This window comes from Giraffa tippelskirchi, chromosome 1 (assembly GCF_054371585.1).
Source record: "Giraffa tippelskirchi isolate mGirTip1 chromosome 1, T2T-mGirTip1v1.2.pri, whole genome shotgun sequence".
In the NCBI taxonomy this organism is placed as follows: Eukaryota; Metazoa; Chordata; class Mammalia; order Artiodactyla; family Giraffidae; genus Giraffa; species Giraffa tippelskirchi.
The window spans coordinates 180,136,595-180,162,603 of record NC_137275.1 but is presented as its reverse complement, the minus strand read 5'-3'; the positions used below and the strand labels follow the sequence as shown (position 1 = coordinate 180,162,603).

The 26,009-nt window shown below is 47.7% G+C and overlaps 1 protein-coding gene across 17 annotated transcripts in view; it reads right to left on the bottom strand.

Annotated features, from left to right (window-relative positions):
• The window catches only part of CCDC180 (coiled-coil domain containing 180), a 62,965-nt gene that overhangs the window by 11,531 nt on the left and 25,425 nt on the right, over nucleotides 1–26,009 (bottom strand). For 11 of the 17 annotated variants that reach the window (XR_014059787.1, XR_014059788.1, XM_081511036.1 and 8 more), the window contains 19 exons: nucleotides 25,048–25,136; nucleotides 23,326–23,448; nucleotides 22,031–22,204; nucleotides 21,095–21,210; nucleotides 19,916–20,042; nucleotides 18,241–18,280; nucleotides 17,649–18,112; nucleotides 16,192–16,415; nucleotides 13,304–13,479; nucleotides 11,731–11,911; nucleotides 10,680–10,826; nucleotides 9,760–9,904; nucleotides 9,454–9,570; nucleotides 8,119–8,217; nucleotides 6,829–6,948; nucleotides 5,050–5,222; nucleotides 4,739–4,794; nucleotides 4,543–4,621; nucleotides 2,726–2,803 (listed from right to left, as the gene is read on the bottom strand). Coding sequence is in view for 15 of the 17 variants with exons in the window: in XM_081511036.1 (XP_081367162.1) it covers nucleotides 2,726–2,803; nucleotides 4,543–4,621; nucleotides 4,739–4,794; nucleotides 5,050–5,222; nucleotides 6,829–6,948; nucleotides 8,119–8,217; nucleotides 9,454–9,570; nucleotides 9,760–9,904; nucleotides 10,680–10,826; nucleotides 11,731–11,911; nucleotides 13,304–13,479; nucleotides 16,192–16,415; nucleotides 17,649–18,112; nucleotides 18,241–18,280; nucleotides 19,916–20,042; nucleotides 21,095–21,210; nucleotides 22,031–22,204; nucleotides 23,326–23,448; nucleotides 25,048–25,136 (2,728 nt within the window). In the remaining 2 variants the exon portion in view is untranslated. Of the gene's footprint in view, nucleotides 1–2,725; nucleotides 2,837–4,542; nucleotides 4,622–4,738; nucleotides 4,795–5,049; nucleotides 5,223–6,828; nucleotides 6,949–8,118; nucleotides 8,218–9,453; nucleotides 9,571–9,759; nucleotides 9,905–10,679; nucleotides 10,827–11,730; nucleotides 11,912–13,303; nucleotides 13,480–16,191; nucleotides 16,416–17,648; nucleotides 18,113–18,240; nucleotides 18,281–19,915; nucleotides 20,043–21,094; nucleotides 21,211–22,030; nucleotides 22,205–23,325; nucleotides 23,449–25,047; nucleotides 25,137–26,009 lie in introns of all 17 variants that reach the window. The other 6 variants (XM_081511001.1, XM_081510992.1, XM_081511052.1 and 3 more) reach the window with 4 other exon arrangements.

Genomic DNA, 26,009 nt, shown 5'->3' with positions numbered 1-26,009 from the left:
TTTTCAAAATTTCTGTAAAGTGATGCAGTGATTGTTTTACACACACATAATTTTTGACCAGTTTCTAAAATATATGTATATATTTTTTAAAGTCCCCCAAATTAAAAAAAAATGGAGAAGGAAATGGCAACCCACTTCAGTATTCTTGCCTAGAGAATCCCATGGACAGAGGAGCCTGGCAGGCTACAGTCCATGGGCTTGCAAAGAGTCAGACACAACTTAGTGACTAAACCACCATCAAATTAAAAAAAAGGGACTTTTCTGGTGGTCCAGTGGTTAAGACCCCGTTCTTCCACTGCAGGGGGCACAGGTCCAATCTCTTGTTGGGGAACTAAGATCCTGTATGCCTCTTTGCCAAAAAACATGTGTGTGTATGTGTGTATGATGTGATCTTTCACTTACAAATTCACTCATCATAATTAAAGAAAATTAGAAATAAGCTGAAAAGCAAGATGGAAAAATTAATGCTAACATTTACTATATTTCCTTCTGCTGATGTTTAAATTGGTTTGGAATTAGGTTCGTGTGCTTTTTACATTCCGCACCTTTAAAGTGTTCCCTCTACATTATGATATCACTTTAAATGGCTGTGTAACACCATTGGGTATATATGTACTGTGTTTACAATCCTCTATTTTTGGACTTTAGGTTTTTCCCCCATTTTCAGCTGGGATAAAAAGTATTGCATGGTACATCTTCATGCAAATGTTTTCTTCCTGAGAGAAGGTTTCTTTGGGAGAGGGACCCATGGAGCTGCACAAAAGGTATAACTTCATGGCTTTCACTACTACTTTTCCCAACCCTTTCTAGGAAGACTGTTTGCTCTCTGTTGACTTTGACAAAAACTGCCCTTGAGCAAACATCAGGTCCTTCTATATGCGTTCACTATACCTTTCCCAATTTCTGTTGCATGACTCATGCTCCTGGCATGGCTTTACTAAGGATAATTTGGAACTTTATTGGCTTCTTGGGAAAACAAGATCTCCCTAAACTAGCTCCTCTAAGACCTCTCCCTCCCCACCCTACCCACCCATCAACACCTCTGCTCCTTCTTCCCCATTTTGCCACCTTCCACCTTCCCTTCAGTTGCCTGGTTTCCTCTGATATATCCCCCCTCTAAACCGCTGCCTCCTCCATCTCTCTGTCCTTCCTGTCAGACCTTTCCCTTCCCACTCCAGCCCTCAACTCCCTATAGCTGCTTGAACTAAGTTTAGGCCTTTGACTCTATCAAGACTCTCAAGGGACTGAGGGACTCCTGAAAGCAACTGCCTGAGGCTAAAGGGGAAAAGAGGCTAGTGAGAAGCATGCTGGACATTTCACCCACTCATATGTGCTCTAGAATTCAAAAACTCTTAAAATTATTTATGTGAGTTCAACAAGAAGTTGTCCTTCTTGCAATGGGACATAATTGGAAATACTGATAGATAAAAGAGGCTTTGAATGAAATGTCATATGGACAACAATGTATAAAATCGGACATGATCAAACATTTTAAAGAAATTAAGGTTGACTTGATGCAGACAATGCTTTTAAGTCCTCTTTGGAAAATCAATCTGGCACCTGGTTTATGGGGTTCCCAGCTTCATAGGTGGGTAAGGAAAACCTTACAGTATTGTGGGGACCTTAAGAAGAGAGGATTTCACCCAAATCTATAGGTACTATGGGTGAAATCTGACTTGTCTTCCTAGTCTCAAGAGGCTTTTAAGAGTCTAATCTGAGACTCTTTATGAAAATTTCCAGCAATGCAAACATAAAAGTTTCGGTGGTCAGGTACCACTCTTGCTGCATTTATGTAAATAATCAGGCCAAATTTAAAGAGACCAGACTTGTTTCGTAAATAAGAATCAAAAAGAAGGGCAACAGAAATTTTACGTTTTAATAACTATAGCACTCTCTCATGATTAGTAGATCCTAACCCTATTTGTTAGCTTTGAGGATTCATGACTTCCCTGGAAACTGGACCAGATCTTGCCATCATGCATATTTTATCAATTCTTATCAAATCTCAACTCTTCTGTTGTTGTTTAGTCACTGAGTCATGTCTGACTCTTTTGTGACCTCATGTACTGTAGTCTGTCCATAGGATTTCCCAGGCAAGAATATTGGAGTGGGCTGCCATTCCCTTCTCCAGGCTCAGTTCTTCTAGCCTCCTTCATACCTGGCTACAACTCCTCATATTAATATTTCTAATTTTTCTCCCACCCTCCTGACTTGACGTCACTGAGAGCTGAACCCTAAATGTCTAGGTCCCTCTTGGGACTCGCAGTTGTTCTATCGCTGGCTTTTCCTCCAGGATCCAAAGAAGCCCTGCCAGGTGGAACTGGGTGATGGGCAACTGGAATGCCAGAAGCTGCTCCCAAGTGGGCCACTCTGGGGCTTCAGGCCCAATGTCTAGAAAGCTCCTTGACTGGCTGCCCTATGACAAAGCCACAAGAGATGGAGCAGCTGGCCTTTAATAAACAAAAAGTGACTGAATAAACGGATTGTTCAAAGGAAAGAAGAATGTCTTCTTGATGAATGTCTAAATTTGGTGAAAATGTCTCTCAATAAATTTAGGTGAAATAGGCTGAGACAAACAGACCTTGACCCTTACCAGTCCCCTTGCAGACCTCTTCTGCTCTGTCCCTCTACTTCTTATTTTCCCCTCAGTTGAGTCAGATTTAGCTGCTAAGTGACAAAGATGACAGGTTAAAATGGAGTTAAAGGAAATGGCATTGACACTTACTCTGCCGGAGGAGGAGGCTTGTCGCCGAGCACCTGGTACTTTCTATCTAGTCGGTTGGGCTTGGTGTACCGCGTGATGCTGTGGGGCAAAGGTGGGTTAGTGCTCTGGAAGCTGGAGACAGACACAAGCAGACCTGAGTCTGTGGGAGCCCTACCCAGACCTGCCTGTGCGGCCCAGCCCTTCGAGCTGCTGCCCCACCCCTTGATAGCTCTGGAGACAGCCTTACAGTAGGGATGGAGCCCTGACTGCTGAAACCCACACAAGGCCGGGGGAAGGGACGGAGGGGCTCCAGCCCCGAAATTAGAATCCTTGCTTCCCTGTGGTGAGGACCCAAAGAAACACAGGTTGAGAGCCACAGGTAGCGATGCCAAATTTTCAAATAAAAGCACATATTAAATTTGAATTTCTTAACACATTATAAACCAACTCTACTGCAATAAAATAAATTTTTAAATAAACTTGAATTTCATATAAGCAATAAGCAATTTTTCGCATACAAACCATGTATTATGTGGGACATACTCATATTAATTAAAAATATTATGTGTTGTTTTTCTGAAATTCAAACATAACTGGACATCCTGAATTTTCATCTGGCAGCCTTAGCAGCATGTATATTTCACTGGTAACCACTGAGAGATTGATTATACCAATGGACAATGGCTATACCATATATAAATAGAGAACCCTGGCTGATAAGCTGTAACAACCAGCCTAGGACACCAAGCCCTTAAGGCTACAATAAACAATTCAGGAAGCCGGCTTGCTGGAAGTCAGACTTGCAGAAACATAGATCGTTATCTTTAGGAACAATCAGGAAGCCAAATAATACCCCCTGTAACAATCAACCCCACAGGGCCAGGACCTGCTCAGTAACCGACAGCTCCCTTAGATTTTGTCCCTGCTTCCGATTTAGGACCAACAAGTCACATATATACATACCCCTAACCAATCACACAGGATGCCCACTGCTCTTGGGCCTCCTCCAGCCTTCCCAGGGCAACAACCACCAACAGGGCACATCTGAAGCCTTCCCTTTTCTCCACTACACCCCTTTGCCACTCCCTTGCCTGCCTTTGTGTCTCTGCTAAAATGCAAGTGATTGTGGCTGATTCCCTGGTTGTAGCAAGCTCTGCATAGTCTTTGCTTTTCCATTTGGTTGGTCTTTGTTTATTTCCACACTGCAGATGGCACGCCTGTTCAAAAAGACCTTTTGGATGTATGCAAAGCTGGAATCTCTTCATTGTCATTTCTTCAAAACCAAGAATTAAACTAGGTCAATAATGGCTCATCAAAGACTCAGAAAGTCAGGTCAGCCACATGGCTTCTGTCATCCACCTTCTGTAAAAGCGGTGTCAGGGGCCATCCAGGGCCCATGCCCACTGAGCCATGAGTCTAACGACCCTGACAGGGCATAGTGGGCAGAACACATGGCCAGGATGCAGAGAACCAGAGCTCCCAAGACTCCGTGATGTCATCCAAGAAAAGCCACCACCAAGGTCACACACTCTGACAGACACAGTGTGTATGGGAGGTAGCTATCACTGTGGATAACCACCCAACACCCCAACAGGTTCTCAGGGTTGAGGGCTGTGAGAGTCAAGCCACGTGCAGGGATGAGAACAGACCTGTCTAAAGCTGGCTTTGGAGTTGGCCCCTTGCAGGGTCCCAACTTGGAGAGTCCCTATTTGGAGAGTCTGTGAGCACAGGAGACACATTCTGAGGACATGGGCTGGTAAAGGGTAGCCTCTGGCCTCCGTCTGGGGGTTGGGGTCAGGTCTGGGGAGGGGAGACTGCAGGCAGCCTAGCCTCTCTACCTTGCTGCTGAGATGGCACTGGCGATGGACAAGTCCTTCTTCAAGGAGTGCTCTGCTCGGTTCCGGAGTCGCCTCAAGGCTTTGGGTGATGGGTACCCAGGAGAACAACAGAGGATCCAAGGTGAGGAGGGACCAGGTGGCACCCCCGGCTACCCCACTGTCAGCACCCTAAATCCACAGGCCTGTCTGCCCCTACCTGTCTGGGACTGTTCTTTGTCGCACTGATGGGTTGAACACTTTGAGTCAGGAAACCTGAAACCAAAGGAAAGGATGTGAGCTTTTCCCCAATGACCAAGAGGATGGCTCAGGCCAGGCACTGGGCACCATCCTGGTTAGCCCACGATGCCATGTGAGTCTGTCCAATCGTGAGCTCCACTTCAGAGGAGGAAGCTGAGGCTCTAAGGGGAGAAGGAAGCCCCTGCACAAGGTCACAGCTGTTAGGGTGGGCTCACATGGGGACTGGCCCCTGAAGGCTTGGGCCCCACTGTTCACACCCAGGCCACTCACTGCAGGATCCTCTTGATCACCTCCACGGCTGGGTCTTCAATCATGGACTTCCCCATGCGGCTTGGTTGGGCAAAGGACTCAGGGGTGATCATGTCTACCTTAGCCTCTTCTTCATAGACTTCTGAAGATACCAAGATGTCACTCTCTACCTCCAGGTCAGTCAAGACGTTGTCCTGCAGGCCAAAGAGAAGGGCCTGATTGTGGGTGCCAGGGAGGCAGCCAGGCTGGGTTCCCATCCCAGGACCACTTGGTCCAGGTGCTGCAGGCTGACCACTTTGAGCCTCTCTTGCCCCTTCTGTGAAGCAGCAGGGATCATATATACTTTAGAGGGCTGTTCATTCATTCATTCATGTGTGCATGCCGAGACCTTCAGAAGTATTTCTTGAGTGCCTGCTTTCTGCAAGGCTCTCCCTGGGTCTGGGACACAGGGTAAAGAGGCCACATGTGACTCTTATCCTCATGGAGCTTACAGTCTGGTCAGAGAGACCAGACATTTAATATGGACTTCTACAAATAGATGGTCAAATTGGGGCCAGTGCAATGAAAACAAAGTTACAGCATCTTCCCTGGGGCTGAGGGTCATGAACCTGTTAGGCTATTCACAGATGTGCCCAGATGGTGTTTTTGAGCAACGGACAAGTAAACAAATGAGTGCATGGATAAGTGAGTGGCCACCTCCACCCTGAGTTGGACCTTAGAGAAACAGTGAGTGAGGGACCCACCATGAGCACTTAGTTGAGCTATGCCCTATTTTATTCTGTGTCTTGGCTGCACTGTAAGCCCTAGAGGGAAGGACTCCAGCAGGACTCCTGAGTTTCGTCTGGTGGGGCTCAGTACTGTTGGTGTGATGAAAGCTTAGTGCTGGCGGCACAGCAGAAAGAGCCTCCCCACAGAAGGAAGGGCTGGTTCAAAGCATGGCAGTGAGAGGCGGGGCCTGAGGGTGGTCAGAGCACAGCTTGAGGGGCATCCACTTATGCTGCCATTGGCTCTGTGACAGGTCCTCCTGGAAGCTGGTTGAGACCTCTGGTGAAAGCTTGGTGAGAGAGGTTGAGTGTGGGGTGAGGGTGACAGGCTCTGCCCTCTTGGGGCACACAGTCTAGGGGAGAAAGCTCCTAAAAGGGGGACCTCACTGAATGGTCTGTGGGTTCATGTGGAAGTGGAACATGCCACAGGGGTCAGGAGATGCTGGCCCAAACTAGTGGGTGAGTGAAGGCCTGGGGGAAAGTGAGCTCTTAGGGGGACCAGAGAAATGAAGGGGTCAAGGAAGGCCTGGTGAGGATCTGGATCTTATCCTGAGGACAGGAGAGGGACACGGGCAGACTGGCCTTGTCCAAGAGGCCTGGCTACAGCTCAGGGAATGGATCACAGGAGGAAGTGAGAGGATCAGGACAGCCATACGCGGAAAAGAAGGGGGTCTTGCACAAGGTAGTGGGGGTGGGGTGGGGAGAAGCCGATGGCTGCTAATGGGAGCAGGTAGGAAGGAAGAGGCTGAGAGGTGAGACTTCCCTGAGAGCTGAGGGCCCTAATGGGGTGGGAAGGTGCTGCCAGGTGATGGATCTCTGAAGGGACCAGTGCAGGGAAGTGGCCCATCTGGGACATGAAACCAGATCTGACTTCACAGTCTGGGGCCTTTCTAAGGCATCCCTGCAGGCCTGATGTCCAGTAAGGGCCTGGGAAGTCTTCTTTCCCTGGGATCTGCTGAACCCTGTGGGACACCTGGGAGCCCAGCCCCCACAGGTCAGATGCTCTTCCCCGTGCCTGCTCCATCCCATTCCTTACGGGAAAGACCAGGTGTGTCATGGATATCATGTGCAGCTTGCAGTTGAGATACTCAATCCTTTGGCTCAGTTTTTCTTTCCAAGTTCGAATAAGGCCAAGGAGGTCTTCTGAGCTCACTACCTAGTGAGAACATGGAGGAAAAAAAGCCACAGGAAGCAGGCTGCAGGCGGGCAGGCTGATTCCATGTGGACAGCAGGGACCAGCTGGCTGGTAAGGACACCTCTTGGCTCCATGGAGGTCCCCCTCTTGCAGGGAGGGCCCTGGAAGAATGAGGAGCCCTGGGCCAGCTCTCTTGGGTGACTCTACTGGGCAGTGGGTCCTCCTGAACTCCATCAGGAGTTCTATTCCTGGTTCTGTGGGTTTGTTCTGAGCAAATGATTTAAACTTACTTGACTTTCTTGGTGGCTCAGACGATAGGTAAAGAATCTGCCTGCAGTGCAGGAGACCCGGGTTTCATCCCTGGGTCAGGAAGATCCCCTGGGGAAGGGCATGGCAACCCACTCCAGTTTTCTTGCCTGGAGAATTCCATGGACAGAGGAGCCACGGCCTCAAAGGCCATGAGGTCGCAAAAGAGTCGGACACAACTGAGCGACTAAACAACAACAAACAACAGTGCTAACAATGATAAAATTTCAACTCGGTTACTGAAATGAAAGAGAAAAGATCCTCTGGCCAGGACACCAGGTTTACAAGAGCCTGGTTGGGCTGGGAAGAAAAGTACTCAGGGTGGCCAGGGGACAGAGACATGCACTAGAGGCAGGAGAACAAGCAAGTCAACAATGTAAACGTGCAGAGATCTGCTTTGCTGATCAGGGCCTGGCAGGCACTTAGAACCTCACTTCTCTCAGACTTCATTCCAATTTGGACTTTTCACCATTTATACATAGAAAATGGAAGTAACCAGTTTACGCACACTGGTAAAAACAAAGGGAAAATCAAACAAAAGACAGTTGTTCAGAGGGCAGAGTCCTGCTTCTGTTACTCATCCAGGGCTGCATTCTAATTATAAAGAGGGAGGCCTCGAGACATCAGAGGGGGAGGGAGGCCAGACTCAAGCCCCCATGCTCGCTGGCCTCACCCTGCCTGCCAGGGAGGTGCTGGGGGCCAGGGGCAATGGCTGGTTTCTCTTCTCTTCCTTAATTCCACTGAATAAAATAGAGGTGAAGTAGGAAGGCTCAGAGGCCCTGCTGGTGGTAGAGAAATCTAGACCACAGATGTGAGTTTATTTCCAGTTAAAAATTCTAGCATGCATCTTTACTATTCACAGCTTAGCATCTACTGAATACTTACTTGTTTATTCCTTTTTGAGCTTTGGCACATTTGTACCTTGCTTTGAAGCTGTTCTAGAGAAGAATTTAATCCCTCTGTCTGCAAATTGGATTTTGCCACCTAGAAAAACCAGAGGTTCAGAGATTTACTTCCAGAATACTTATTTTGATCAAGAAAAAGTTCAGCAAATCATTATCTGAGAGATGGATTAAATATGAGAAAAACGAAATTGGAGGGAAAATGCAAAGCTGTATTAGAAACTAGATCAATGCAAGTTTGAAGGATTTTTTTTCTGCCAAATAAATAAGTTTCAAAAATAAAACTGGTGATCTGCAGTACTAGTTGAGGGTGTTAGGAGGATACACTCAGGCCTTGTTGGTGAGGGGGTATCTGTACAAGCCACCTGGAAAGCACAAAGAGCCTTAAAACACTTCTGCTCTAGCCCAGGAATTCTAGCTCTGGGAGGCACCCTATGGACATCATCAGGGCTTCCATTGGAAGCATGTCTATCACACCATTGTGTGTAATAAGTGAAACTCACTAAGAATTCCTCCAAAAAGAAATGGTTAAATAAAAACAGCAACACATTTGGGAGAGAGAAGCCATCAAAGTGATGTTTTTGAAGAAATTTTTCAGCTTAAAAAAAGTTTTCACTGCAGCTTAAAAAATTGTAATCAATAGCACCCTTCTCATCCCCACTGCCCTTACCCTCACTCCAGTGCCACTGAGCCCAGCTCATGGGACCCTGCTGACCCCGCCATGGCTCCATCCTCATTGTACCCCTGCATCTCCTTGCTTGAGCTCTCTCTCTCTCCTTGGCTCTAACTCCCCCAGGATTTTTTTCATGATCTCTCCAGGACACTGCTCCACACCCTCCTGCCTGGCTGGCTCCTCCTTCTCCATCAAGCCTTGGGAAGCATTACTTCCCCAGTCCAGATAAAATCCTCTTGTCTATATTCTCATGTACTTCATGCGGCCCTCTGGTCCTCTGTAGCCCAGATGGCCTGGCATTGCCCAAATTTCTGGTGTCACAGACATGGGTTCACATTTTGGCCCCACAATTTAGGAACACTGTGTTCTTAATGACTCTCAGCCTCAATTTCTTTATTTCTAAAATGGGCTAAGAACAGCTCTTGTGAGGATTCATATAGTTCATCAAAATAAGCCCACTAAGATGCATGCTGCATGATAACTCAGTGGATGTTAGAAGCTATTATGATTTAATTTCTGACTTCCTGGCTAGAGTGCAAGTCCCAGAGGGTCAGAGACCACACCAGTATCCCCAGCACCTGGGACAGTGCCTGGGGTGCAGGTGTGTGATAAACATCCAGCAGATGAAGAATGTATCTGTCCTACCTCACACTTGATGTTTACTTGTAGATTTGTCAGCAAGTGCTGGATTTTCTCTATGAAAACAAGGTCCACGGACAGGTTATGGAATTTACTTTCAAACTTGCTGATGAACTCATTAGCCTTAAAGAAAGAGAAAAAAGTAAAGGAGTGGGGCTTAATTTGGAACTTTTCGACTTTGGAAGCAGAGGAGGACAGGCCCAATTAATGGGTGGAAAGGGGGCTTGACTGGCCCATTAGGCAGTCAGCAAGGTAACTATGTAACCAGGTGTCACGGGAGTCTGGCTAGAGGTCAGGGTGTGGCCTACTCACCTGGTCCAGGTAATCGCTCTCCATCTTTTCCATGTTGAGCATGATTAAATTTTCAACAAACTCTATCCGGGCAGCTTCCTTCTCTAGTCGATGACACAGTGAGTCAATTTCTTCGGAAGAAAAGTTGCCTCCCTCTGAAAATAATCTGAAAATAATTTGGGAGAAACAAAAACCATTGATCAGCCCTGAACCATTCCACCCATCCCAACTACTGTGGTAGACAAGGCTTTAGATTAAAAGTACAAAATCATGGAAAAAGTTCAAGGACACAAGCAGGGAGACAACCTAAATGTCCATCAAGGGATGAATGGATAAACACATCATAAACAATGGAATATTACTGAGCTTTAAGAAGGAATGAAATTCTGACTCATGGATAAGCACTGAAGACATTATGCTAAGTGAAAAAGTCAAGCACACAAAAGAACAAATGTGCTGTGATTTTATTTCTATGAGGCCCCTGCTGCTGCTGTTGCTAAGTTTCTTCAGTCGTGTCCGACTCTGTGCGACCCCACAGACGGCAACCCACCAGGCTCCGCCATCCCTGGGAGTCTCCAGGCAAGAACACTGGAGTGGGTTGCCGTTTCCTTCTCCAATGAGGTCCCTAGAGTAGTCAAATTCATAGAGGCCGAAAATACTAATAGCATGGTGGTTCCCAGTGGCTGAAGAAAGGCAAAACGGGCAGTTAATGTTTAGAGCTTCAGTTGTGAGGGTGAAAATGTTCTGGAGATGAATGGTGGTGATGGTTGTACAATAACGTGAACATACTTAATGCCACTGAACTACATATACAGTGGTTAAAATGTACAGATTTATGTTATGGATATTTTGTCATAATTGAAAAATGAAGAAGCAAACAAGACCACCTCTCAACAGAGAAAGCCCAGCGGCCCACAGGGGGCCCGGATGGTTGCCCCCACCTGCAGTGCTTGATGAACTCAATGTTGGTGTAGCGCAGCTTGCCCAGGCTTTCTTCCAGGTACTGGCGGAAGCTGCGCAGGGACACCTGGATGACGTCAACGTAGCTGAGCAGCTCCCGGTGCAGAGTGCTGCTGAGAGTCACCAGCCTGGGGGACACAGGAGGGCAGGGTGGTGACCTGGGCACAGGAAGGCAGCCTGGGAGATGGTTTGAGCATTGTGCCCAGCTGTGCAGTCACCAGAACCATGCCTCTCTTCACTGGGTAGACCAAGAGGCCTTAGAAGGAAGTTCAGAATGCCAGTGTGTGCAGACACAGTGCGGGACTCTCAGTGAGCTGGGTCAGAGGGTGCCTCTCCTCAGTCTGGCTCCTGCCACCAAATTGCTAAGAGAATCCCCAGGTCCTCCCCTTACCGCCACCTCCTCTTAACTCCCAGAAGTATGGCTCCTGTGCCCTGAGACTTCCGGAAAGAGCAGCCTGCAGGTTTCCGCTTTACATCCAAGTCTACCCTAACCAGCTGCCTCTTGGGTACCTGACCACGGTACAGACACTTGTGAAGTTGCCTCACCTGTGACCAGATGGAGGCCTTTTGGGGCCTCACCTCAAATCCCTGAATGGCCTTCCAGGAAACTCTGGTTCTACCCTGAGCACATCCACATCTGGAGCTGGGCCAGTGCTCCTCTCTGGTGGGAGAATTCTGCCTCCTCCTCACCTCCCTCCATTCCATGCCCTAGGGCCTCCTGCAGGAAGCTCATCCTGATTTCCCTGGGTCTTTCCCACCATGGACATGTCAGGGCACATCATTTGCATCCCTGCACTCTGACATTTGCACCCTTTTCTCTCTCTGGCTGCTCCCCCACCTCCAGCACCAAGCCCCTGGCCAGATGCGTCACCGTAGTTGGACTCCTACTCTCATGAAGAGATGAAAATCCTTCTGGAAACCCCGACTCTTCTGCTGTCCATACAGGATAGGAGGACTGCTTCTCTGAGCACAGACACCTGGCCAGGGTTCTGGGGTGTGCCAGGCCATGACTGAGTCCCCCAGGACCCTTACTTCTGGCTCTTGGTGGCGTTCAAGAAGGTGTGCTCCATGTCATAAATCTTGCGGCGGAAGTGTTTGCTCTTCAAGTTTTGCTCTTCTTGGAACTGGCAGAACATCATCCTCTCCTTCCTCAGTGTCTCCATCACCCCTGCACAGTGGCTGTCCAGCCGTTCTTGATGAAGCAAGAGCTCAGCTGAAAGAGGACACAGGGCTGGGGGGCTAAGGTCCTCTGGGACCCTGGGTCAGCTCAGGACAGTGTTCTCCTGGATAGTGATGTGCCTCTCCCAGGCTAGCTACAGAGAAGGGACTTTTTAGGCCAAGGTCCAGTCCCCACTGCCCTCCCTAGGGCTCAGCCTGGGAGTGGACTCAGATCTCAGGGGAGCCAATCTGAGATAGTCCCAGTGTCCTTAATTGGAGAGGAGGCTCTGGTTGGCTGTGAGTGGTGGAAATACCCTGCCTGAAGCAGAAGGGAACAAGGCCTGGGAGCTAGGAGAGCATCTCCCACCCTGGGAGCAGGTGGGATGGGTGCTGGAGAGGGCAGGGATTTTGGTGAGAGGGTCTGGAAGCAAAAGGCCAACACAAAGTTTGGCAGTTGGCATCTGACCCTTTATATCAGTGGTTACTCATTTCCAATAAGCCTGAATTATGGTGGACTTCAAGAGCTCCATCATAGGCCTTAAGAGCTAGCAGAGAGCCTTGGTTTACCTCATCTGATCTCCTACTGCCTGGAGTGGAGGATGTGCTGTGGGCTCAGCCCTGCCAAAAACAAATGGCGAGACTCTGGGCCTTAGCTTCTCTGGCCTCCATTTTCACATTGTGCATTGGGCCAGGAGCCAGGGAAGAGAAAGGAAACCAAACTTCAGGGAGCGTATTTGTTTACATTTATATTTAATGCACACATTTCCCAGATAGGACAATGAGATCCCAAAGAGTCAAGCAGGCCTCCTAAGGTCACAGGGAGCTCTCAGGATCTACGATGAAGTTTAAAGTATGACTCAAGTGAAAACCTGACGGGTGCCATTGAAGCTTTCAAATAAAAGTGCCCTTCCCCCAAATGATGGAGCCCTCTGCCTTAGAGAGGAAATGGCGTGTCTTTTTAAGTATTAAAAATTATAAGCTGAAAATAATGGCTACCACTTTTGGAGACTGGCTTATACCAGTTGTTCATGATTCTGCACTGTACCACTTCAAGGAGAGTTAATTACCACCACCAAAATGCCCTCAGGAGGTTAGGGACGGGTCAGAGAGGTCATGTAACCTGCCCAGAGTAATACAGCTAGAGAGGTTGAGCCTATTAGCTCAGATTCCCGAGCTACAGGCCTGCCTCTAGGGCATCCGTCATGAAAGTGTAAATGACAGGTGTGGGAATGTATCTGGGACCCATAAAGCTAAAATAAGACAATACTCTTCATTTTAGCATCTAACACCTTCTTTAAAAAATCTTAGATGAGGATTCTGAGTACAACCTTCTCTGCCAGCCTGGGAGGTGTGAACCCTCACACACATCTTCCAGTGTGTGATGACAACATGCTAAACATCGTGTGGTGCAAACTGGGGCTGCCTAATGAATGCAGAGCCACAGTACCTGCCCTGACGTTGTGGATGTCCTTCTCAATGTGCTGGGCTCTTGGCTGGTGCAGGTGCAGACACAGCTCCAGTTCTGAATCCAGCTCATCAATCTTGCTGGCCACGATGACCCGAGCATTGAGGGCACATTGGTCAAACCATTTCTCCAAGTGCTCAAAAAAGCCAGTTCGAAGCCTTAGGAAGAGACCAGCGAGGGTCAGCAACTGTGACCAGAGAGAGATCTCTGCAGGTTGATACATAAAGTGCTTCCCTCTTCCACTCCTTCTTTCTTATTTAATTTCCCACTGCGTTGTATCTTTTTGTCTGGGTGGACCACCATTCATTTAGCCAGATCCTCTGGCTGGTGGACATAGAGTGGTTTCCATTTATACGTTCTTACCAAGAAGACTGTAATGTGTAACCTCATACACATGTCAAGTGTAGAATAATTTCTATAGGATAAATTCCCTGAAAGGGAACTGTTGAATCAAAACCTGAAATACATTTGTGGATCTGGTAGATATGGCTAAACTGCTTCTGTTGCAAGACAATGAATAAAAGTTCCTATTTCTCCATTTCTCACTGTGGACGGTGACTGCAGCCATGAAAATAGAAGATGCCTGTTCCTTGGAAGAAAATCTATGACAAACTTAGTGTATTAAAAAGCAGAGATATCACTGGGCTGACAAAGGTCAGCACAGTCAAAGATTTTTCCAGTAGTCATGTACAGGTGTGAGTTGGACCATAAACAAGGCTGAGTGCTGAAGAATTGATGCTTTCAAATTATGGTGCTGGAAAAGACTCTTAAGAGTCCCTTGGACAGCAAGGAGATCAAACCAGTCAATCCTAAAGGAAATCAACCCTGAATACTCATTGGAAGGACTGATGCTGAAGCTGAAGCTCTAATACTTTGGCTCCCTGGTGCAAACAGCGACTCATCAAAAAGACCTGATGCTGGGAAAGACTGAAGGTAAAAGAAGGGGGAGGAAGAGGCTGAGATGGTTAGATAGCATCACTGACTCACTGGACATGAATTTGAGCAAATTCTGGGAGATAGTGGAGGACAGAGGAGCCTGGCATGCTGCAGTCCATGGGTTTGCAAAGTCAGACACGATGTAGTGACTGAACAATTTCTCCATAGCTTCTGACTGTACTGTCAAACTCTTGAATCTGACAATTTTGTCATATTATGACTGAGACTGTGCATATTTTTTTGAGTTCAAGGCTATTAAATTTCTTTTTCTGCCTACCATCCACTAACATCTTTTGCCCATCATTCTAGTATGTAGTTGCACTTTTTCTTATTAACTTATAGGAGCACTTTATATATTGGGAACACAAGGTCCTTTGACTGAGATGTGAATTGCAAATATTTTTGCCAGTTGATCATTTCATCCTGTTAGAAATGCAGCGTGATTTTCTTGGCTATGTATTGTCAAGATGTTGGTTCTCTCCAAATGTATCTATAGATTCAATACAATAACAATTAAAGGCTCAGCAGATGTCTTCTTACAGAAATTGATGAGTTGATTTCAAATTTATATAGAAATACAAAGGGCCAAGGAGAGTCAAGACAATTCTGGAGAAATCAAGTGTGGAGGACTTACACAATTAGATAATAAGACTTAGTATAAAGCTATGGTAATCAGTTGGGGTCCCTGCCTCAGGAAGATCCTCTGGAGTAGGAAATGGCAATCCACTCCCAGGCAAATATTCTTGCCTGGAAAATTCCATGAACAGAGGAGTCTGGTGGGCTACAGTCCATGGGGCAGCAGAGAGTTGGACATGACTGAGTACATGGCACACACACCATCAGTCACAGGAGGCTTAGCAGAGCAGTGGAGAAAGAAGAGTCTTCTCAAATGGCCTGGCCTTAATTGGCTATTCATTCAGGATAGAAATGAATTTGACTCCTACCACACACACAAGCAAAAATCAATTCCAATTGAATTGTACATCTAACTATGAAAGTTTAAAACTATAACATTTTTGGTAGATAACACAGGAGAGTATTTTCACGACCTTGGGGCAAGCAAAGATTTCTTAGAGAAGACAGAGATCACACTAACCCTAGTGGAAAAATTGATGACTAAGACCTTACTAAAAAGATATCTTTTTACCAGAAGATATCTTTACAAGAGTCAAAAAGACAAGCACAGAGAGGGTATGAACATTCACCACGTATTTAACTAGCAAAAAAACTCCAGTCTAAGGTAGACAACTAACTCACATAAATTAGTAAGAAAAAAGATAGGTAATCTACCACAAAATAAATCGGCAAAGAATTTGATGAGGCATTTCACAGAAACATGATTAAATGGCCAATAAGTATATAACAAGGTGCACAGCATTGTTACTCATCAGGAGAATGCTAATTAAAATCACAATGAAGCACCACTACACACACATACACACACACCAGAATGGCTAAAATAAAAACCACTGACAATACCAAGTGAGGATAGGAGCAACTGGAACTCTCATATATTGTTGCAAACTGTTAAAACAAAACCACTTTTGAAAACTCTTTGGTAGTATCTTTTGGTCATATCTCGTCAAGATGAACAAACATATAAGTCAATTTCCCAATAACCCATTCTTAGTTATATATCTAACAGAAATATACATACATGTTCACCAGGAGAAGCTGGATATAAAAGAATACATTCTATATGATTCTATTTAAATAAACTTTGCAAACAAGCAAAACTAATTTAGAACTTAGAATTCTTGCTGCCCTCTGCAAATAGGTACATCAGTACTGTCTTTCTAGATTTCATATATATATGTGTTAGCATATGGTATTTGCTTTCTTTTCCATCTGAAACTAGTCCAATCTTTTGTTATTATATTTCACCTTGTTAATAAAACTCAAAGAGAATGAGAATAAAGGGGATTTTCACTCACTGTTTCTTAATCTCTAAAACTAGTCTGGATGGAATGATCACTTCTTCTAAGACCCTGGCACTGGAAATGTCCTTGAAGAGAATGGCAGGAAGGTTGGGATGGGGTCTCTTGTTCTCTTCTTGTTCCAGGGGTAGGAAAACAAAGTAAGTGTTCCCACTGGAGGTTGTGAAGAACTCCATCTCCTCCTGGGAGATCTCCCCTAGACTCTCCTCCTGGGCTTTGACCTAAGCAGAAAACAAGACTTTGAACTCAGCGTCATTGAACAGACTTGGTAATCTTTACCATAGGTCCTTTGACATTAGAGGTTGTAAACCTGTGGGATGAAACTTGTCTATGGTTATATTTTGCCCATACAATGCTTTTAAAATAGGGAAATGCCACCTAAAAATCTGGATTTCTGATTTCTCTTAAAAATCAGAAAATCTGGCAATTCTGAGCCTACATTCCTACACGGCATCATTGGCTGGAACTGAATAATGGCTGCATGGTTGCCATAGACTGAATGTTGGTGTCTCTCCAAAATTCATATCCCCAGTGTGTTGGTATTTGGAGGTGGACTTTGGGAGGTTATTAGAGCAAGTAGGCAAAGCCCTCCCTCATGAATGGGGGTAGTGCCCTTAAAAACGAAATATCAGAGAGCTTGCCCCTTCCACCATGTAAGGACACAGAAAAAAAAGAGCTGTTTATTGCCAAGAAGTAGGCCCTCATCAGACAATGAAGCTGCCAGTGCCTGGATCTTGAATTCCCAGCCTCCAGAACTGTGAGAAATAAATATCTGGTGTTTATAAGCCACCCAGTCTATGGTATTCCATTATAGCAGCCTGAACAGACTAAGACAGTAGTCTTCACCGCACGTCACTATTTTATACTTGGTGTCCAGCCCTCTTTTCTATTATTTGCCTGTGGTCCTTGTTCAGAGGTCTCATATGCCAATTCTTCCACAGCACTATAGGAAAAAAGTCTTTGCGATTTCATGATTAAGGAATTCAAATTACTGTTCTGTGAGTCTGAATGAGTTTTGAGGATGAGATTTATTCATATGAGAGTCATTTCCCTGCACTCTAAGGAGAGCTGTCTGCCAGCTTGGATATGGATCTTTGTTCTTACACAACCAGAGAATGGGAAGAGAGAAGGAACAGAGCAGCTAAGTTGGTCTCTACAATAAAGAGGAGCTGGGGGAAGAAAGAGGACCTGGGAAGGATGAGGAAGAGTCCCAGGGGTCTACAGAGTAGGTTGCAAGATGGGATGTGAGGACAGGAAGGTGAAGTTTAAAAAGTATTGCTGGGACATGAGAACGGGATCTCTGCTGACAGCAATGAAAATTGTGCATATGTTTGTTATTCTTTAGACATAGCCTAATGGAGACTGCGGCCCTGGGGACCCCGGCTTTTGCTAGGGATGCAGAGAGTGAACACAGCACACTTTCCAAACCCAAGAGTGAACCTTTGCTGGCCTACCTCATCCACCGACGAGCTCCTCCACTCCTCCTCCTCCTCCTCTTCCTCCTTTTCCTCCTCCTCTTCCTCTTCCTCCTCCTCTTCCTCCTCCTCCTCCTCCCTCTCCTCCTCCATCTTTTCCTTCTTCTCCTCCTCTTCTTCTTCACGAACCATCACACTGGCCTGGTTTGGGGGTGATCTCAAGGAGCTGTCTCTTTCAACCTGCATTTCTTCCAGACCTGGAATAGAGTCCCCCCTGGACTCATCCATCTCTTCACTCAGTATGGACTTCTCCTGTGGGCTCACGGCCGCCTCTTGTGTGGTGGAGGACTCGACCTCTTGATCTTCTTCTTCTATCTCTTCTTCTGGCTTGAGGGAACTCGTCCTCCTCCTGTCGCTTTCGTCACCTCTGCGTGTGTTTGCTTTGGACCCTTGTTTTCCTCTCAGCCTTCTCATTCTCTTCTGGAACTGCTTTTCACGTGGTTCTGTTGATGATCAGCCCCAAAGCACAGGAAGAGACAGGTTACCAGTGCAGCCTGATTGGGCATCCCTAGCCCCCAGATATGCAAGCATCAAGTTGGGGAGACTCAGACTTGAATTGTAAAAGTGTTACCTGGTTCCCTCAACTGGAAAACGACTTCGCCCTCCAAGTTCTACGAGGCAAAAACACAGACACTGAATATGCAGTGCTGCCTTCCTCCATGTGCCACTTCTGAGGGAGTCTCTTTTCTTTAAGAAAAAGCCCCCTCCTCCCTGCCTTCTACATCTGATGCAGGCCCTGAGCACTTATTTCACAGGGGTGAGCAGGGTGTTCCTGATCAGCTTTCCTTAATTTCAAGCATGTTAGCAAAATTTTTATCACACAATGAAAATTGCAGAATAAACCCTCATTCTGACATTTTTGGTAGTGATCTGGAGCAAAGAACAAGAAAGTATATATGAAGAGATGCATCCAAGGGGCAGGAATCTGCTGCACTTGCTGCTGGGTGTAAACACACACAGCAATCATGAGGTACATGATCTGGGAGCCTCTTCTTCACTCTACACATTGCCTGTTTCATTGGCTGTGGGTGAAGTTGTAGAAATAGTGTGTCATTGATAGCAGTGGATTGGAACTCTAGCTCCTCACAAGCTGGGTGACCTTGGACCTTAGACAAGCCCCTTAAATCCTATGGACCCAGGTTCTTCCTGTGTTACTGTCACCACAGTAGCACCTCCATTTTAACCCAGGCAACCAGACTGATCTCAAAGCTCCACCTCTGGACAGCTTGAGTTCCACTTCAACACAGGTGCCACACAATGCATTTACGAGCAATTGGGACAGGGATCTCTGCTGAGAGGAGGCTTCTCTGAGGAGTCGGGAACCCCACGCTTGTTGGAAACCCGAGCCCAGTTCAGCGTCCACCACAAGTACCTTCTGCCCTGGCCGTGCAAAACTCTGGGTGCATGTGTGGGAAAGAGTCATCTCTGGGAGTCAGACCAGGACACTCCAGGTGTTCCTGCATTTACCAAGAAGCACTCAGTATGTCGGAATTATGTGCAGGACACTGTGCTGAGGGTAATCAAAGCTGGACGAAAGACAGGAGGCCATTCCTGCCTCACAGGAAACATCTTCCAGTAGGATGCCCTTAACTTCTGCATTTGACAACAACCAACATACAAGCATGTTCAGAGAGAGGAGAGGTGGTGGGGTAAAGAAGGGGAGAGAAGGTCAGATTGGGTGGGTGGGGTCTTGTCACTGGTAGTGGCTGGAAGTATGCGGGGGGTTGGGGTGCATAGAGACAGAGGAATCCCAGCAGAGGAGCAGGGTGAGGAAAGGGTGGGGGCAGTGGCACATAAAGGAAGTGTGAGGAGTTCGTTGAAGCAAGGAGAGTCAGGGCAGGAGTCAGATGCAGGGGCCTCCATGGTCATCTAGGGACTGTGGGCTGGGTTTGGTTGGGGCTGCGACCTGGTAAGGGCTTTCTGAGCAGGAGAATGGGTAGGTCAGAGCTATACTTTAGGATGGTTATGTGGCATGGTGAGTTGGATGAATAGGACTCAGAGTCCTACAAAATCAGCCTTTTAATTACAATTCTATTCAAGACTTGAAGGCCTGGATTCTGAGCCTTTGACCTCTTTTAGTCTGAGAAAAAGATAGTCTCTTTAGGAGACGCTTTTAGTTTCTCATCCTTGATATCCTGGCATAGACTAACTTCCTCTGGGTTATTGAGGCAAATATGAACTAGAAGTCATCCTCTCCTCTTCGCTTCCTGGTGAGCAGCTGGGATTTCTTGTATCCCTTTCCATACCTGTTCAAAGATTTCACGAACACAGAAGTGTCGGCTGAGGTGGGAGCTGTAGGAGTTGAGTTCTTTCAGTATGATCACTGGGTACTCCATTACTTCCTTTGTCAGGAGGCCATGAAAAGCCTCATACCTGGGAGGAAGGGAGGTGAAAGTACTATCAATGGGAGGGTCAGCCGGGTGTGAGGGACCCCAGCCAAAAGCCATGCCTCGGACCTCATGGAGGTAGGCTAGTACCTGGCTTTGAGTTCTGTGCAGAGCTGCTGTGGAGGTTTCCTTTTACAATAACAGTCTTTGGTTTGTTTTGCTATTTTTCTGATCATACAAAGAGTACATACTCTTTGTAGAACATTTAGAAAACACCTACAGAGATAGTTCTTTGCATATGGGAACATGGGTTCCCACTTTCTGCCTACTGTCCTAACCCTGTCCTAGAACTTCATCTACATCATCCCATCAAACAGTCCAAAACCAAGGCCCAGATTTCATCTGTCCCTGAGGTAAGAAGACCAAGGTTCAGGGGGTTATTTATTTGCCTTAAAATGTACTTCTGAATCTAAGTACTGCAATCAATTGGCAGTGTAATCCCATTTCTGTGAATAGCCCTTATAATATTAGTTGTACAAGGGCAAAAAGATGCAAGATAGTTCACAGAGAACTGTCTTTAATATGGAGAAACTGGCACCAGTCTTAAAAAACTTATCAATTAGAGAATGGTTAAATCATTATGAAGCATCCATATCAACGAACGGATGGTCATTTAAAAATGAAACGAAGTTATAGAACAATTCTTCTTTTAAAGACACTTTACATGTGTATATACACCAACATTTATAAATGTCTATGTCCACAAAATGGATGAGTTGGGCAGAAATGAGGGGAATTTCCTATATGTTTGTACTGGTTAATTTTTTTTTCTTTAACAAAGCATGTATGTTTTAAAATTTAAGCAGGGAGAACCCATACTCCTGACCTTTAAACTACATGACCCAGAAACATCCCTCCATAAACTTTTCTTATCAAAATTCTCCTTGAAAGCTTTTGTGTTGACCCAGGGTAGAGCTGCAAAGCACTACAATGTTCTCTAAAGCTGGAGGCAACCTTGGGCTGGGCTCCTAGGCAGGCCAGCCTCTGGCCTTGAATACGAATTCTAGGCCATCCTCTTTTAGAGTCTGGTCTGCCTACCTGCATTTCATATTCTTCAGAAAATCCTTGGCCTTTTCGAGGTGTGACTTCAGGTTATTCTCATAGCTTTGCTGCCTCAGTTGGTCCAAGAGCTTGTCAAGGTGAGCCTCCTGGGCCTGGCAGCCACACCAGGAATAGAAGGAAGCAGATGTGAGTCACCAGAGCTCCAAGAGAGGATGTGACATGCGGAGACCCTGCCCCTGGAGGTGAGGTCCAGGTGCCCCAGGCAGGCTTTTCTACACAAGGAGCACCATTCTTACTCTCACTGCTCTGGGCCTTTGGGCTCTTCTCCCTGTCTGGAATGTTCTTCTCTACTTTAAATCCCTGATGACCCCACTTAGATGGGACTTCTCAGGGACATGTCCCTCACCCTCACCCTGCCTGGGCTGGCCCCCTTACGCCTTCCAGAGATACCTACTCCTCACTCTCCTTCTCAGTGCTGTGCTTGATGTCAGATGCTGAGGGCGTCCCCTCCACCCCTAGACTATGTGAAGACAGGTGGGTGGGGGCCAGCTCATGTCCTGGGGGTCAGGATGACTGCCAGAGGGAGATGTTCCATGCCCCCCAGTCTGTCTCTCAGGCAAGCCTCATCACAGATATGTCTGGATCTGGGACTCATTGCACAGTCCAGACCTAATTCCAGCAGAACTTTACTGCCACCCAGCCCTCATGACCAAGGTGAGCCCGTTTCTCATCTGCTCAAGTTTTATAGCTTGAGGTTTTATGTTTGAGTCTAAGATACACTGGGGGTTTATTTTTACATAAAAATAAGATATGGTGTGAAGTATGTATTGAATTTCTTTTTCTTTTCTTTTTCTTTGCATCTGAATGCTAGTTGAATTCATGGGCCCTCAAGCAAAGCCATGGGCAGCTGACAGTCTGGGTGTGGCCCTTCACTCCTCTCCTGTTGAGGTTACCTGGATGCCGGGGCCACACCTGGTTCTCCCGCCTGTGCTTCTGCCGCTGCTGCTCCATCCGCTTCTCGAGCTCCATGTCCTGCATCAACAGCACACTCTGATGTGTCTCCCATAGGAGCACGGCCTCCTGGAAGTAGCTGAAGAGGTCTGAGCTCTGCTGCTCTGTCTGCTTTGCCACGGTCTCGAAGGATTTCTGTGGCAGCAGAACCCAGAGAAGGGGCCTTAAGTGTCAACTGGCCCCCGGGGTAAGGAGAAGGGCCCCTCTAGCGGGGCTCCCTCACCAGCCTGTAGAGGTCCAGATCTCCAAGGGCTGGCCATCACTGGTGTCTGGACACCATCCTTCAAGGTTATCTTCTGGGCCACATTCGGCCCTCCTTTCTCTAGGACAGCATTTCTGGTCTGTCCACGGTCACATCCTCAGACTGGCTGACATGAAGTCCCATCTCTAGACCTGTACCCTGTCCACTGAAGATGGAGTTCGGGGCCTGGAAGGAGAAAGGCCCCACTCTGGCATCAAGTGGGCCATGCCCATCTTGACCTGGGCATCTCTCCTTCCTTGGAGCTCCGTGACACAGCACTTGAGCCAAACACCAGAGCCTACTGTTAAAGTCTCACCTCTCCCTCTTTCTTACGTGTCTCTTACACTCTCAAAGGGTCTGGAGTTGGCAAACCATGGCCCGTGAGCTACATATAGCCCTCTGCCTTTTTTGTTTAACCTTGGGAGCTAAGCACAGATTTTACATTTTTAAATGGCTGAGGGAAAAAACAAAACCCTAAAGAAGATAATCAATCATGTAATAATTAGGTGAAATTCAAACTTCAGTGTCCAGAAATAAAGTTTTATTGAAACACAGCCATACCCATTCATTTCTGTGTTGCCTAGGGCTGCTTCTATGTGATAAGAGCAGAGTGAGAATTTGTGTCAGAGACCTGACACCCCACAGGGCTTAAAATATTTACCACCTGGCCCTTTACAGGAAACATTTGCTGAATCCTGCTTTAGACTCTAGGCATCTGGGACTCGGGCTAATTGCTCCTTGTGATCTCTAGCGCCCAGACTTGGCAAGGGCCTGGGGGGCACTCACTGCCTGAGAGTGTTTGACTGGAGTCTGGGGGCGGCTGGGGAGTCAGGAGTGAGCCTGGAGTGCCTGGCGGTGCAGGGGAATTGCTCCAGAGGGGCTGGCCATGACGAGGTGGAGGTACTCACCAGTGACAAGAAAGTTGTAAGCCCCTGGACTCCCACTCCTCTCACAGCCCAGCATCCCGGGCGACCCCCACCCTGCTCCCCAGCTGCACAGGTCCCCAGTTACGCACGTCCAAGATTTCCAGCTCCTCCTCCACCTTGTTCTGGAGACATCCCACCATCTGGAAGAAGGACGGATTCACCAGGCTCTCTGCCTCCTCCTCAGTGAAGGCCTTCCAGTCCAGCAGCTGTTTCTGGAGGCGGACAAGGCAGAGCCCGGCTTAGGCTGATGGGGGCTTCACCTCAGGACTAGTCCTGCCCCGAGACCAGCCTCCCACCCATCTCCACGAACCTTGGCAGAAACCCCCACAGTGGCACAGTCAGGCCAGCTTCATCTGCCCACTGTGTCCAGGTGCTGAGTGCCGCCCCTGATCACTGACTCCCCCAGAGGTGTTCTCATTAGCCCCTCTTGGCAGATAAGGAAACTAAAGCTTGGGGAGAAGTGAAGGGACTTGCTGGAGGGCACACACCTGGCAAGTGGTGGGCCTGGTATCTGAACTCTCCTACTTCCGACCCTACAGGCATAAACAGCCATCCTACACAGCCTCAGCATTGCTGTAAGTGAGACAGGGCTCCCACTTCCTGTCTGGAGTTATGCCAACTGGAAAGCCAGTTCTCTATATTAATAAAGACTTGATTTATGCACAAAACCTAGAATAAATCAACCTCCCCCAATTATTATAAAACGTGAAATGTGTCTCCAGTTGTACACTTCTAATGCTGCTGTCCAGGAACACCAGGCACCCTCTGTCAGGCTCAAAGTGCTCCTGGGGTACGTGGTGACCTCAGCACTCACACCCTGCATGTGCCCAGCAGAGGGCCATAAGCAGGGGCACAAGGAACTGACACTAGGGCAACAGGGCTGTGGAGCCCCAGGGGCAGGAGTGAGTGAGGAGGTGAGTGCTGAGGGCATGGTGCTAGGGAGGCTCTCTAGAGCACAAGGCTTCCCTCCAGGCTTTACTCCTAAGGTCTGATGTCCCTAAAGGGCTGACTAGGAGGCATGTGATGGCCCCTAAGGCCACAGAGCAAGCAGGCAGAGCCCTGTGGGCTGGGACAGCCCCTGGATCTTTTGCAAACTGGTCTTCTCATCTTCAGATGGGACCAGGGACACCCACTCTGTAGGACCTTGCAGGATCTGATGAGAGTGGTGCAAGAGAGTGGCACAGCCCCCAGGGACCACAGCACCCACATGGTGCGGCGCACTGGAAAGCCCTCTGCTGCCCTGAACTCTGTTCAGAGTCCTGACGGCAGAGCCAAAGCTTGACAGACACACGTGTGGGGGGTGGGGCAGCAGGAACGTCTTGGGGGCTACAGGCAAGACCGTCATGGCCTGGGGACTCCTACAGCCACAGCCAGCATGTTAGACCATCTTCAAAATGATGAGGTGTGGAGGATTTTCATCTAAACAGTCTTACAAAGGAGGCAGGGAAGGGGCCTTTTGACATAATATGTCCCCATACCTCCAGAAACCAGACCTTGTCATTGAAGGGGGTTGCGGGAGGACTCACTGTGGGTCTCACTCCCACGACATAACCTCCACTGAATAAATAAAGTCAAGTGATACAGAGGGTCAAGAGCGAAGGCTGAGGTGATCAGAGTGCTAAATTTTGTCTGTGGGGTCAAGGAAGGCTCCCTGGAGGTGGTCAGGTTGGGGGCCATGGAGGGGTAGGTGGGAACAGCTGGGGAGGAGGAAGTTCAGGCTGAGGGAACAGCTTCAGAATGTCCAGACACCAACACGGAGGGAAAGCTGGGGCTGCAGGGTGGAGAGGGGGAGGGCCAGGAGGGACACCCACCCTGCACTTCTGCACTTGGGCTAGGCACTCCTGCCAGATCTTCTCATACTGCAAGCGGATCCGCATCATGCAGTCCATGTGGTAGGCATCTCCATGTGTGGGGAAAAAAACACATCAGCAGCTCTTCCAGAAGAGGGAAGGTCAGGAGGAAGGGTTTCCTCATCTCTCAGGAAGTGGCTTCTCCCCAGCAAAGTGCCTCCAGAGCGGGGATCATTTACATCAGGGGGTGCTGTCTCCCTCACCTCAAAGTTCTCAACACCCCAAGATAAGGACCTCAAACAAGGAACCACATTTTTCTGTTCTGACTCCGACCCCTGACTCAGTTTCAAGGCTGATGAAACTCTTTCCGGGGAGTTGTACTAAGTGACAAAACAGTAACCAGGTGCAAATTAAGAGCATTTACAAATCATGTCTGGGATGAATCCCTTAAGAAGTGATTGGACCGGCAGAACATTCGGAATGTGACCAACTGATCTTTCTCCTCTTCCTCCTCCCTACTGTTTCTGTCACCTCAGTATGACTCTTGGTTTCTAAGGTAAGGAACTGAAGTTTAACGTTCCTGTCACTTCTAGAAACTGAAAGATGACACAGAGATGGTGTGGTGGTTATTCCTTGACAAGGGCTGGGGAGGAGGGCAGGTTAGGGGGCAGTGAGGACACGGAGGAGGGTAGGTGTGCAGTGGAACTGGTGAGGAGAGGCTATAAAGCTGGTTTCTGCCATCTCCAGGGCCACCACCTAGGCCAGCACATCCCCACCCCTCCTAGGAAGTCACTATGATGAAGCCCCCCTCTCCTGGGTTTCTGTGCTTCTGTTCCTGTTCCCCTCTGATCTGCACCCCCTCAACCTTATCACTCTCAGCTCGGAACCTTCCACTGGGTTCCCACTGCCTTCAGGATGAAGTTCAGCTTCCCACACGCAGCCATGTAGCCAGCACAGCCTGGCCCTTTAGCTTCTTCTCTTTT